The sequence below is a fragment of the Elephantulus edwardii genome, unplaced genomic scaffold (assembly GCF_000299155.1).
Source record: "Elephantulus edwardii isolate Elephantulus edwardi_28Jun2011 unplaced genomic scaffold, EleEdw1.0 scaffold00006, whole genome shotgun sequence".
NCBI lineage: Eukaryota > Metazoa > Chordata > Mammalia > Macroscelidea > Macroscelididae > Elephantulus > Elephantulus edwardii.
Window position 1 is genome coordinate 32,975,998 of NW_006399756.1, and position 13,523 is coordinate 32,989,520.

Consider the following 13,523-nt stretch of genomic DNA (forward strand, 5'->3'; position numbering starts at 1 on the left):
GTCAGACCTTCCTCTGCAAGAGAAGGTCAAACAGAAAGACTGCTAGGGTACTATGGACCCAAATCTTTGACAGACTTCTTCTAAGGGGGGTGGGGGGTAATCTGTGATATACACCTGGCAGGCAATCCACTCTCTCTCAGGATCGGCCTGCATCTCAGGACTGGCCTAAAATTTCAGGTCTCTATCAGGTTTGGGGAGTGAACTTTACATTAAATAAATTTTCAAAATGGAAAGATCAAATAAGCTCTGAATCTCTGTGCGAACAGCCCTGTTGAATGAGGAACAGAAGACTATGGAGAAGCCAGAGGGGAAATTTTTTTTCTTCTCATTTTTTTAATTATTATTAAATTTTATTAGTTTTAATGAACATTTACAGAGATTTTGGGTTTTCATTCATTCATTGTTGCATTGTTTTCTCTACCCTCCTACCCAGTTCGTTCTTTCCCCCACCCTTGAATGTGTTTTAATTGTCCAGTTGCCACAGTGCTTTTCAAAGCCAGTTCTGATTAATCTCCTTTGTCAGTGTGTCCTTTGCCATTCCCTATCACTCTTCCCTGAGAGAGACTTCACCCTGATTCATAAGGAAAAGGGGATGGCGTATTCTCTTAGCTACTTCCTGCTGAAAAGGGACGCTGTAGGTTTCAGGGTGAAGATCTTCTCTCACTACTCTAAAGGGCCCCTTTGGCAGTAGGGAACACATAGACTATTACGGAGATTGATTTTGGAATTTAGATGCACTGTTATCAATTGTGCTTAGCGGTACATGTTCATACCCTTGAAGATGTATCATGGAAATGTTGCAACCTAGGAGACACAAATTTAACTAACAAGTTAAAAGTACATGAGTCAAAAATTAAAATGCAATAATATTCCGAGTAGAGGTTCTAATAGTGGCATAAATCAAGTTACAGAGGAAAGGTGGTTCTTACAATAAAAGGCCTATTGACTAGCGCTTTGTCTATTATAGTGTAGAGGTTAGGAACCACAAGATGTAGAGGCTCAGCTATGTCATTTACTGTTCTTAAGTCCTGGAGCACATTCCATCTCCCACTGGGTTGTTTTACAACTCAGAAGTCCGCATGCAAGGCAGAGGTGAAGTAAGGACTGCTTATAAGGTTTCCCATCCATTCCAGCAACTAAGAAATAGTGAGAAGAAGGGGAGCTCTGGTGGCCTAGTGGCAAGAAGCTGTACTGCAATCCCAAAGGTACAGGGTTCGAATCCACCAGATGCTCTGCTGGGGAAGGAGGGACAATTTCCTCCTGTACCAGTCAGATCTGATTTGACAGTACATGCACAAGAAATAATGAAATAAAAATTTAAAAATAAATAAATAAATAGTGAGAAGAGTTGGGACCTCAGAAGGCTTTTAGGAGCAATTAGTAGGCTCTGTGTCCAGGAGAAAACGAATATACTTACCAGTAATGTTATTGCTCACCCACAGCTCTTCTGGGAGGATCTAAATCATTGAAGCGTCCTCCTTTGTTTCCAGCTGGAAGCTGGGGCCTGTCAGTCCTGCTGCCACAAGGACCTGATGTGGGCCACCTTGGCCAGGTGTCCTTCAGAGCCACACTTAAAGCAAGTGAGTGGGAGCTTCCTCTCTACTCCCTTGCCTATCTGTGGCTCTCATCTGTGACACTGTCTACTGAAGTGGCCCAGCTTTCCAAAGCGGAAGCAATTCTGACCTCCTTTATTACCTTTGGGTGGCACTGTATATGAGTAAGACTTCCTTTTCCTGACACAGGCCCTAAACTGGCAGCAATAGCTACCCCAATAATTTTGGCCCAGAGGGGAAATTTTTAATCAACGTTTCCTAAACCTAGGAAAGGGCATCATTCTTGTTTGAGGTGGTCCCGAGGTGCTCTCGCTCAGATAGTATTAAAAGCCATGGTCTTCTTGGAGAGGATCCCAAGTCTGTTCTCCCAAGACACTTGACTGTCAACAAAACCACCCTCTGCGCTGCTCAGAGACCCAGTCTGCTGTGATTAGTTCCCAGCACACTAACTCTACTCCTTTTCTTTTCCTCTGAGTTGGCAGCTAGGACATACATAGTACTTACGTTCTGAGGATTTAAGTCTACTTACTAACATTTACCATGCTCAAGTTCAATGCTAAAACATGAGTTGGAAAGGTTAAAGGATGAAAAGAATAAAAAGGTAAGGTCAAGAATAGTAAAGTAAAGTTTAGTAACTGGAGCTGTAGGGCCAAAGCGACTGTTGGCAGATGGGGGATTTGGAACAGTACTACTCCACTGTACCTCCTACCATCAGAACTACTAGTCCCTCTTCAGGGAGCAAAAGGGACATGCTCTGGGGTATCCTGTGAATACAAAGAAGAGCTTTCTTCCTTCTGGTCAACTCCCTCGTCTTCATTAGGTAGAAGGGGCATTATACTTTGGCATGGCAGTTTAGGTAAACAAGGGAAGGACTGATTTCCTGTTGGATCCAGCAAACATCTCACGAACAGTAACAACATTATACTCACACATGGAGCTAATAGTCTGTGAAAGAATGTGTAGCTAGGAGGGCTGTGTGTGTGTGGTGACTGATGGCTAGATTCAGGCAGGGAAGGTGCCCACCACTTCTTACTGGATCTAGTTTCTGAGAGGGCCCGGAAAAGCAGACCAGGCAGGCAGCCACTGGCTCTGGGGTCAGCCTTGCTTGCCCACATCACACATTTGATGGGTGCAGCCAGTTCTGCTTCTTGGAAAAAGCTATACAAGGGTTGTGCTGTTTTACTGCTGAGCTCAAAAGGGAAGGACATAGGAAGACCAGTGGCTGGCATGACTTTTAACTAGATGAGGAATGTTAGCAGAATATCAACCACCAAATTCCAGACAGAATAAAAAAAATGTCATGACTTTCACCTCAGCATACATTCGTCTCAGAGAAACTAAAGTGCTAGAAACCTTGGCTTACTATTCTGAAGCTTCATATCTGCAGTCTATACAGACCTTCACTCTACAAGGAATACATGAGAACTCATGGGATTGTACCTATCTACTCCAAATTCCAGGTGACCTGAGATTTAGATGATCAACAGAGAGAAAAGAACGCACACACTCGGCAGAGCACATTAGCTGTCTTCCAAGCCATCTAACAGAAAAGCCCATGCTTACTGCTCATCACAGGCACTGTTCTGATGTGGCTAAATATCTGATTCCTCTGTGGGCAAGCTGAATGTGGTCTGTGCTGGACCACAGCAGGCCCTCTTACTTCCACGCAGTCTTCTAAAAAAGAGTTATCATCATCATCGACTACTGGGAAAATACAGTTTAAAAGTACATTCTCTATTAACAGAAGAACTAGCACTTCACAGATGTCACTGTAGGCTGAAACAGAGAGAAATCCTTCCCTAGTGTGGTTAGAAGGGTAATTCTGAAAGTTAGAGGTGGAAACTCTGGGGCTGAAAACCAACCCAACCCACAGAATACCAGCTGACAGATAACATTAGCATGACAATAAAAATTACTCCTTGAAATTATAAGAATGTTAGTTAGCTAAGAAATACTGGGCTATATATCACCATTAGTAATGTTTTTAAAAGTGACAATGTTTTTGAAAAGGGGGAAGCAGCATCAAAAACAAGTGATAAGAGCAAGAATCTCTTTCTGCTTAAGGTTATGGTAGGAAGCTTGGCGGCCCAATGGTTAAGTGCTTTAGCTGCTAAGGAAAGGTTCTGAATGTAAACACACCAACTGTTCCTCAGGAGAAGGATGTGTCAGGAGAAGGATGTGCTAGTCTGCTTCCATAAAGCGATGCACCGCCTTCAACACCCTTCGGGGTAGTTCTACTGTCCTATAAGGTCTAAGTTGTAACTGACTCTACAGCAGTGGGTTGGTTTTTTGTGCCAGGGTCATTTTTAGCTTTGAGGAATCAAAATGGAGCAAACGTATATGCTTCAAAGGTGTACTGGTGCATATGAAGCCTAGCTGTAATTCTCTGCATTTCCTTTCAAATACAGGCCTGGCTATGTGTAACTACAAGCTAAAGAGAGGGCCACTGGACTAAGCAATAGGACAAAAGGGTCAAGAAGACTCATTTAATCTCCCAAACTTTGCAAAGAGGCACCAAACACGAACGAGGGACACTGGCAGAAGTGACCAAGAAAGAAAAAAGCCTTGCTGGGAGGCTGCAAGGGGGCTCTAAGACCAGAATAGCAGCTGGGATTGTAGGGTCAGGACTAAGACTCAAGGTCAGTGTCATCTGAGTAATGTTTGAACAGAGGTTCATTCCACCATGTTCTAGGCAATGCTAATAATCCATCATTGTCAAGGACATTAAATCATTAAAAAATGAGACTGTTGCCCTAGTTGAAAATACAATGAGCCACTGTTTTCTGCTGCCTCAGCATCCTAACGTCTAGCACTACCATCTCCCCAGTGCAGAAATGCTTTCCGAAAATACCGAGAACGCGGCTATGAGATGGGTAACAGCCGGAGTTAATGTCGCGACTTGTTCATGTCCTTTAGGAAATCTCTCTCTGCTCAGCGGTGTTTGTTTTATCCTGGCTGCTCTTCATTGTAACGGATGGTCTGGTACTGCTTGCCAAGTGCCTCTGGCACAGGCTGAGAAGATCATACCAAGAACATGCTGTGTGCCAGATGCTTTCTGCAGGATGTCAGCTCTGATGGAGGTGGGGAGAGGAAAGAGGTGTGGGGTGCAGATGTATATCAAACAATCTCAGGACAGACACTTTGGTACACTCTGAGACAGAAAGATGGCCAGCTTCCTACTCAGAGGGTTTCAATGAAAGCAAAAGATCCATTTAACTCTTGAGCATCATTTTAACAATGATGAAGAGAGGAAAAATTGCTCCTTTATTTCTTTGTGAGAATTAAAAAACTGACAAACACCAGAGTGATAATGAAGTAAAATGGACTTTAATGTCTCCCTCTCACAACATGGTATGACTGCTTGAACTCGAACTGGTGCACAGCTCCCAAGAATGAAGCAGGCATGCCCCCTTGATGTACTACAGCTGAAGAGCCCATGCACTCAGCTCAGTAGGAACTCTGGAGTCCCAACATCCACATATGCTGCACTTCACCAGTTTTGGAGTTCTGGAACTGGCAGCTTACAGTCTGAGTACCAAGTACACGGGATACTGCTTTGTCTCTGTGCTGACAACTTCCCCCACCAATGTTGTTCTCAGCTTTATGAGGTACCAAGGAAAGCCCTCCAGGCCTGTGCAGGCCCTCGGTCTCCCATGGGTGCAGGCTTGAATCCTCTGCTCCATCATGGTTTCCTTAAACCATTCTGGAAGTGTGACCTGGCTAGCGTGACTACCCCAGCCCAGGGGACTTGTGGAAGCCCTATCTTTCATGATTCTTCCAGGTTGTAACTCTCTTCTGTGCCCACAACAGGAAGGCAATTCCAAAGCACTGCCTTCTGGAATGAAGACAGACAGGAATCCATCTTCTTTCTACACCTAGTCAGTGCTTGTCTTGATGGTTTTACTTCTTTCATTAATACGCACATCTGCAAGTATGAAGAGCTCTGGAAGGGTCTTCTTATCTGAAGACTATGGAAACATTTTCTGAATTCATGGAATTATCCTTTTCACTGAGTGTTGTTCAAGCAGCAGACTGTTCTCTGCCTTCCCAGATGTCTTCCCGTTGCTTGGCTTCCAACCGTTTTTTCTCTATAAACAAAGGCAGAGTTAATATGACTGTATATTTCACTTACTCTCCTTTACCCCAAATTACAAAGCAGACCATAATCTGGTGTGCTTCCTCTTACCTGATTCCAAGAGGTAACATCTTTAACTTTACAAGTGTTTTTTAAATAGAAAACACCACCACTCCCTGGTTTTTACATCTACTAATAAACAATAATAAAAGGAAAATATGAGGCTAATAGAAATTTTTTAAAATATGAACTAAAAATAAAAAATATGCACTAGAACAGATGTGGGAAAGGACTGCCTGAAATGAATGTATAATTGGGAATTTTGTCTGACAATTACAACACAGACTGGGGGGTAGAGGAGGGAGGAAAAATGTGCAAATGAACAAATGAAAACCCACCCTTTCTGTAAACTTTCATTAAAGTCACAATTTAAAAAAAAATCTACAAGGATACAGATTTTACTCTTGTTGATATGTATTTTAGAATTTAGGCAGAATTGTATTTTAATTCTACTTTTCAACTGTGTTTATTGCTTACTCTAGTTTATTGATCTTCACAAATATTTCAATAAGGATCAAGAATACAATTCAATTTTTCTCGTCTATCTTCTTAAATGGAAATGGAGCCACAGAACTTTGATGATCGCGTCACACTTAAACCTTACTAAAAAAGTACTCAAAAGTATAAAGAACTTCAAAACAAGGAAATCTCAAAGCACTTTCAGAAGTCAAAATCCACAATTTCAATACAGAAATATGACTAAATAAATCAGAAGAGAAGTAGGGAGTATTTATTTTTTTTAAAAGTACAAATTTCGGTTCTCTGATGTTCAATTTTTAATACGGATGCTCAGTTTTCCAGTTAACACTTCCACCGAGAGCTGGAAAAATGTGAACTACACACAGTGACAAAAGCAGCTCATTAGGTGTCACAAGGACCTACTCCAATCTCCTGGTCAGTCATTCATATATTAGGATAAAACACAGATAAGCCTTGGCACTTCCTTCTAACGCCTATTTTAAATGGATAATAGAAGTAAAAGAGTTTTCAAGTCATAAACCAGAAAGACTACAGAAATCCAGGTGAGTTAGTTAACACTTGCCATTCTGACAAAGCTTTCCAAATCAGAATCTCTTGCAAAATGCCTACATGATACCTGACTGCACTTTAAGGTTAAAGAACTTAATTAGAAAGCTGACTGGCACTTGGAAATATAAGAAGGAGAAATCTGCTGCTATTTGGGCACCATCTTGTGGCATTATCTGAATACAGCAGCAAGGTTACAAGAGGCAAAAGTTGGGGGGGAGGTAAATTCAGATTGAAAGGTTCATCAAGTGCTCTGTGACTCAGCTCTGCATTCCCCAGTAGACATCACCAAGGATAAGTGTCTTTCTGAAGGACTCAGATTACTTCGTGAGGCACTGTGGTTTCAACTTTTACAAAGAGAGAAGGTGGGAAGGAATTTAAAAGGAAACCTTGTTGGAGGAAAGTGCCTAGAAGAACTAGTTCTAGAATCTAAGAAAAAGTAAAAAACAAGAAAAGTATATTTTTAGAAGTAAAAATTTTCAATACATTTAGAAACTTTAATTAAAAAGGTAATAAAGGAAATGGCACAAAAGATAAAGAAATCTAAGAGTACTAGACAAATATGATGACAGGCTAACATCCACAACTCCAAAATAAAAACAGCTTTGAGTTCTAAAAACAAAGTTGTTGCTGTTTTGTGTTACGTGCCCTCTTTATTTTGAGAGGCAAAAGTCATTTGGTGGTAGGCCACGTAGACTGTTTCTGGTCTTGATAGATTGCACTCAGTGAGAATAGTAAAAATATTAATGTTAATGTTTTGATTTTGATCCCAATGGTGGTGTTATGAAGCAGGGGATTTAAAAAACTCAAACAAAAAAATGCAAACTCAATGCCATCAAGTTGGAACAGACTGACATATCACCTTCTAGCGGGTAAATCACACAGGAGATTGCTCATCTTTCTCCCTCTAAATGACTGGTGGATTTGAACTGCCAGGGTTATGACCTTTGGCATCACAACTCCCTATTAGATTAGGCCATCAGAGCTCCCTAAAACTAGCAGAGATACCATCAAACCTTTCCCAAATCTGAAGAGTTGAGAATTTGGAAATCGTTTCACCCCAAATGCCTGTAGATATTTAGAGCATAGTAGAGGAAATTCTGGTGGTAAACCATATGCGGAAACTAGTAAGACTAGAGGGCGTAGTCTGTAGGGAGTTGTATTGCTAAGGCAAAGGCCATGTCTTTCAGTGGTTCAAATCTACCAGTGGCTCCAGAGAAAGATGAGCAATCCCTTCTCCATTTACTGCCTTGGAAAGCTGCTGGCACGTAAATGGTGTGTTGGTTCTGACTTGACAGTAATGAGGTAAGTTTTGGTAAGAGTAGAGAGACAAACTGAGAAATAGTAGAAATCAGAGGCATAAATCTAGAAATGTCAAACATGAAAAGCAAATAAAAATATAGGTTAAAATAGACCGTAAAAATAATTACATCATTTTAAAGATGAGTAAACAGAAACTTTGAGGGGTTAAGTGACTTGGCTAAGGTTATACAATCAGAGAAAGAACTGAAGTTGGAATCCAGGTCTTTAATGATTAAACAAACATATTTATACTATCTTGACATCTTAAAATAGGATCTGAAAATACCTACAAAGAAATGGGGAAATGTACTGACAGAAAGATAAAGAAACATGTCTCTCATTAGATAGAAAGAAAAGCTGATAATAGCTGGAAGAAGCATGAAAAGAATTCCCATTAATTTTTCCTCTAACCATTTAAAAAAGTAAACTAAGTAAAGAGGAAGCCCAAACAGCAGTTATAAGAGCAAGGAATTAAGGAAGAATAGAATTAGTATGAAATGATTAACCTAAAACATTAATATCAGCTGACCCTCAAGACTTTCATTCCCTGGTATAATAAAAAATTGACAGAAGACTGTAATAAACAAATTGAAATCACGGTGTGGTCAGCCACCACTTCTCACTGAGAGAAAAGGAGGTATTAGAAATTGAAAAAAGGCCAGCTTAATGTCATGTTTTAAAAAAAGTAATAAAGAAAAGGGATGATCCTGTAAATTAAAGACTTTCAAACTTTAGTTCTACACCTAAGGAAATAATTGGGGGGAAATAAAAATCCATTTGTAACCACCTACAGAGTAATAATCAACATGCTTTGTTAAGAACAAGTCTGGTCAAACTAATCTAATTGCCTTCTTTTATGGAGTGACACTCCTGCTAGATCAAGGAGAAGTAATAAAAGCAACCTCTTAATATTTAGCAAGGTTTTAGATTTGCCAAACATTCATATAATAATAAGTATACTGGGAAAATATAGTCTGGACCACGTAAGTGTTAAGAGGGCAATTAACTCTGGAGAGTAGAATGTCTATCAATGTACCAGAGTCAATACAACAACTATGTATTATTTAGCTAGAGCTGGTGACTATTCAGCTAATCCTAGTCATCATTTTTGATCTAGTTGAGGAATTTAAATTTATTAAATAGATCACACACACACCCCCACCCACCTCCCACGATAAATATGGTATCTAAGAGAAAAGAAAAGACACAGACACACAATAAAATGTGGTTAGGAATGAAGAGAACACCACACATCAGATGAGAAAAGATAAAAAAAAAATGCCTAAAAGTTCCAGAATTTAGGTCGGTGATGTGTGACTGCCCCTTAACACGTTGCCGCAAATGACAGTAATACATCGGGGGGGGGGGGGGGGGGGGGGAGTGTTTCTAAACACAGTCGTCAATTTAAAAGTGTGCGGCGACGTGTTAAGGACAACAGCCATGACTAAATCTTATTTCAGTTGAGTTTGTACGTCCTATACAAACAATTTTAGTTTTTAGTTCTTGGTGATTTTAATCAGGAAAAGTAGGTAATCAAATTATTTACTTATTCTGCCTTTCAGGCTCATGACTCATAAAACAGTCCTTTAGAAACAGCCAACTAATCACCTATCCTCAAGAGGAAAATGAAAGTCCATTATGAATTAAAGCTATAGTAGGTTTTGAAAATCAAAGAGCAGTTTATTCTGGGGTATAATGTTTATTCTGGGGTGTACCTCCAGTTTTAGGTGGCAACCAAGTAATCTGATGAAAAAAAAAGATTTTCTTTATATTACAGAATGTCTAAATTAGCAAGTGCTGCTATAACAGAAATACTAGTGGGTGACTTAAATTTCTTTTCTCACAGGTTATGAGGTTAAACGTCTAAATTGAGGGTACTGGCTGTGAGGGAAGGCCTTTGCCTATGTTCCTCCTGGGTGATCTTCATGTGGTCTGGCTCTCTCTTCCCTGTTTCCTAGTGTGCATGTGTAATTTCTTCTAAATCTCAAAAGATGGCTCTTACACTAATCCTGTCTCATTCATGTAACAAGACCAACTCATTACCAAATGGGTTTATAACCACAGACATGTTGTTGTTTTTGTTGTTATGCACCAAAGAGTCAGAACTAACTCACCCTTCGGCAGGTTTTAAAAGACAATTACATGAGAGGAGACTGCCCATCCTTCTGTGAAGCAGCTGGTGGCCTCGAACAGTGTGCCTTTAGGATTACAGGCAGTTTTTTGCCACTAGGTTACAAGAGGTCCCTAATCACAGGCATAGAGGTTAGGATCTATAATGAACAATTTTAAAGGGTCCCACAATGTAATACACAACACTGAATAGGGTGCTTAATATAGTCGAGCATGAATCCATGTTATTACTTATTGTTACTTATTATCCAATCAGAACTGACTGACAGCTACAGCAGGTTTCCCCAGGAAGCAGCTGGTGGATTCGAACTGTGTCTTTGTGTTGGCAGATAAGCTCCTTATCACCAGGCCACCAGAGCTTCCTAGTTAAGTCAAATGAAAAGCACTCCAGAATGATCTATTTTCATTTTCCCCATCTTAGCTGTTATTGTTAGGTGCCATCGAGTACAGTATGACTCACAGTGACTCTATGAACAACAGACCTGTCCTATCCTGTGCCACCCTCACAACTCCCAACACACTAGCTATGCATCTAAGAGCTGGACAATGAAAACAGATGACAAAAGAATTGATACTGAACTGAATTTGAACTGTGGTGTTGGAAAAGAATCCTGAACACCCCATGGACTGTCAAAAGAACAAACAAATATGTCTTAGAGAAAGTGTGGCCAGGTTACTGCATGGAGGCAAAAAATGATAAAGCTTTCCCTCACATACTTTGGGCATATTGCTGTGAGGGTCTATTTCTTGGGTACAGACATGATACTTGGAAAGGTAGAGATTAGTAAAGGAGAGGAAGACCCTCAACCAGGTGGGTTAATATACTGACTGCCACAATGGGCTCTAGTGTGTCAGTTTGACCATGGCCTGAATCAGATGCACCTTAGTCCTCAAACTGACATCATTACTCCTCAATAATCTAGAGAGGTCCCTGACTACAGACTTTCCCAGTGCAATAAATCTCCTGATTTCCTGACTGCTGGTACCAAGAGTGCTGACTATGGATCCAAGCAGGATGAAGCTGTTGACAGTTTCAATCTATTCTGCATCTATGATGATGTAGCCTATGGGTACAGTTGTAAGAATTTTTGTTTTCTTGATGTCGAGATGAAATCCATATTCAAGGCTGTATTCTTTGATCTTCTGCAACAAATGCTTGAAGTCCTCTTCACACTGCTGCAGTTATTATAGCTCAGATCTGTTACAGAATCTGCTGAACTTTCCCTCCACACACAAAAGCTAGACACTATGTGCTCTTCCTCCTCACATATACAGTATAATGTGCTTAGAATTATTTGAATACTTTCCCCCTCGCCCACCCCAATTTTCAGAGCAGCTTTAATTTCTCAATCTCCCTTTTAAGCACTATGGCAGACTTCTCATTAAAAAGGTAAGAAACAAAGTTTCTTACAAAGCCTTGCAAGTATTTGAAACAAAAATCACATATTCTAAATTAATGAATTAGGAGGGTTTCCTAGACACTTTCAACAATTTGGGCTTTACAAAGAAAAAACATGAAAGGCTTTCAAAGCTATGAGTGAAATCAATGGGTGATAAAATTCATGAAGAAAAGATAACATAATCCTATCAGTTTACATGTATTCACTCAATGAACAAATAGTAGGCACCTTTTAGTGCACTAGACACTGTGGCAAACACCATAATTCTTCAAAGGGGAAGAAAAATGCTAGATTATTATATATTATTATTTATAAAAGTAACCACAGGGGGAGATAAGTTTGTGATCTCCATGCTAATTCTGATCAATTGGCAACGGTCATGTCAAAACTAAAAAAGAATTTCTGATTAGCAAAGCCTGACAAAAGTAATGGATAAACGAATAGCAGTACATAATAACAGACACTTGTCATTACTGGCTCATATGACCATGATAAATGCTAAATTTCCAATAGTTATATATCAATAGCATCCTGAATTTGTAAACTACTTCTCTAAACCCTTTTATTTATGTTACTTAATACTGTGCTCACAAATTCCACAGTACATTAGTTAGGTCAAGCATTACTTTCTGTTTACTGAAAACTGGGGCACAAAGAAATCTAAGTGACTTGCCAACAGCCATATAGCTATTTAATGGCAAAACCCTATTAGAGCCCAGACTCCCTCATTTTTAAGTGGTCTTCCCTTGGCTTTATAGTCAAGAGCTGTTAGAACAGAAAGGTATCCAAATGTTCTCTTTTAATCTACTGAGGAAAGAAAAGGAACTGGCTTACACCATCATGCAGATTTAAGTTACATCTAAACAAGGATTTTCCGAGAGAGAGAAAGCAACTAAACACTGACGATAACCAAAAAGAAGTGTGTTAGGTATCATTCTTAGAGACCTTCTTCCTGTGTGATTTACAGCCTCTGAAAACCTACTGGAGGGTCACTTGAGTCAGTTCTGACTTGACTGCAATGGGTTTTTTGTTGAAGAATGAACTGAGGTTAATTATCTAAATTACCGAGGAATTAGGTCATTTACTAAATTCTCTGGGTCTGTTCTAAATGAAAATGAACATCATCAATCACATGGTTATTTTAACACAACAGTATCATAACATGTTACAGAAAGTAGGAGCCCAATAAACAGCAATTTCCTCCCAGTCCCTTTAACAAGAAGAAATGATTTTTTTAATGGTTTTTATTCTTAATCTTAAAAATCCTTTAGAAATAAGGGGGAGACCGTTCTTCTTTTCTCAAGGTAGGAAGTCTTAAAGAGAAGACAAAATCTTGAACTCTTTATTCTCCTAATAGGGAGCTCTGGTGGTCTAGTGGTTAAGGAATGGTGCGGCCAACTCAAAGGCAACCTGTTCATATCCCCTAGCTTCTCTGAGGGAAAAAGATAGGCAATTTTCTCTCTTTCTGTGAGAACCTGCTGGAGTAGATTTCAATTCAATGGTACATAAGAAAGACAACTATTCTCATAATACGGACAATGGTTTGCACTAAGCAGGTAGGTATTCAGTGAACACTAAATTCAACCGGCAGAGTATAGGGATTTTAAAATTTAAAGAGTAGTAACAAAAATAATGCACTAGAATCAGTGCTGGGCTTACCCTGTAAGGTTACTTAATGATAACAACTAATAATAAAAATGTAAGTAGCTAATATTTATCACATACTTATCACAGGCCTTTAGAAAACAAAAGAACAAAATTCCTATGGTTCTGAAGATGATTAAGTATCTTTTGTGAATGATCTCACTTGATTTCTATCTATAGATGAGGAAACAGAGTCTGGATAGACTAAGCACTCTGTCTTAAATCTCAAAGCCAGTAAATGCTGGTGTTAAGATTCAGACTCAGCACCACAACAAGATAAAGGTAAATAATCCAATAGAAAAATGGGCACAGGATATGAACAGGCACTTCACC

At 39.6% G+C, this 13,523-nt stretch overlaps 1 protein-coding gene across 1 annotated transcript in view; it reads right to left on the reverse strand.

Annotated features, from left to right (window-relative positions):
• Positions 1–5,341: 5,341 nt before the first annotated feature.
• The window catches only part of R3HCC1L (R3H domain and coiled-coil containing 1-like), a 38,975-nt gene continuing 30,793 nt past the window's right edge, over positions 5,342–13,523 (reverse strand). Inside the window, exon 7 of the mRNA XM_006880046.1 lies at positions 5,342–5,641. Coding sequence (XP_006880108.1) covers positions 5,574–5,641 — 68 coding nt within the window. The 3' untranslated portion in view covers positions 5,342–5,573. The remainder of the gene's footprint in view (positions 5,642–13,523) is intronic.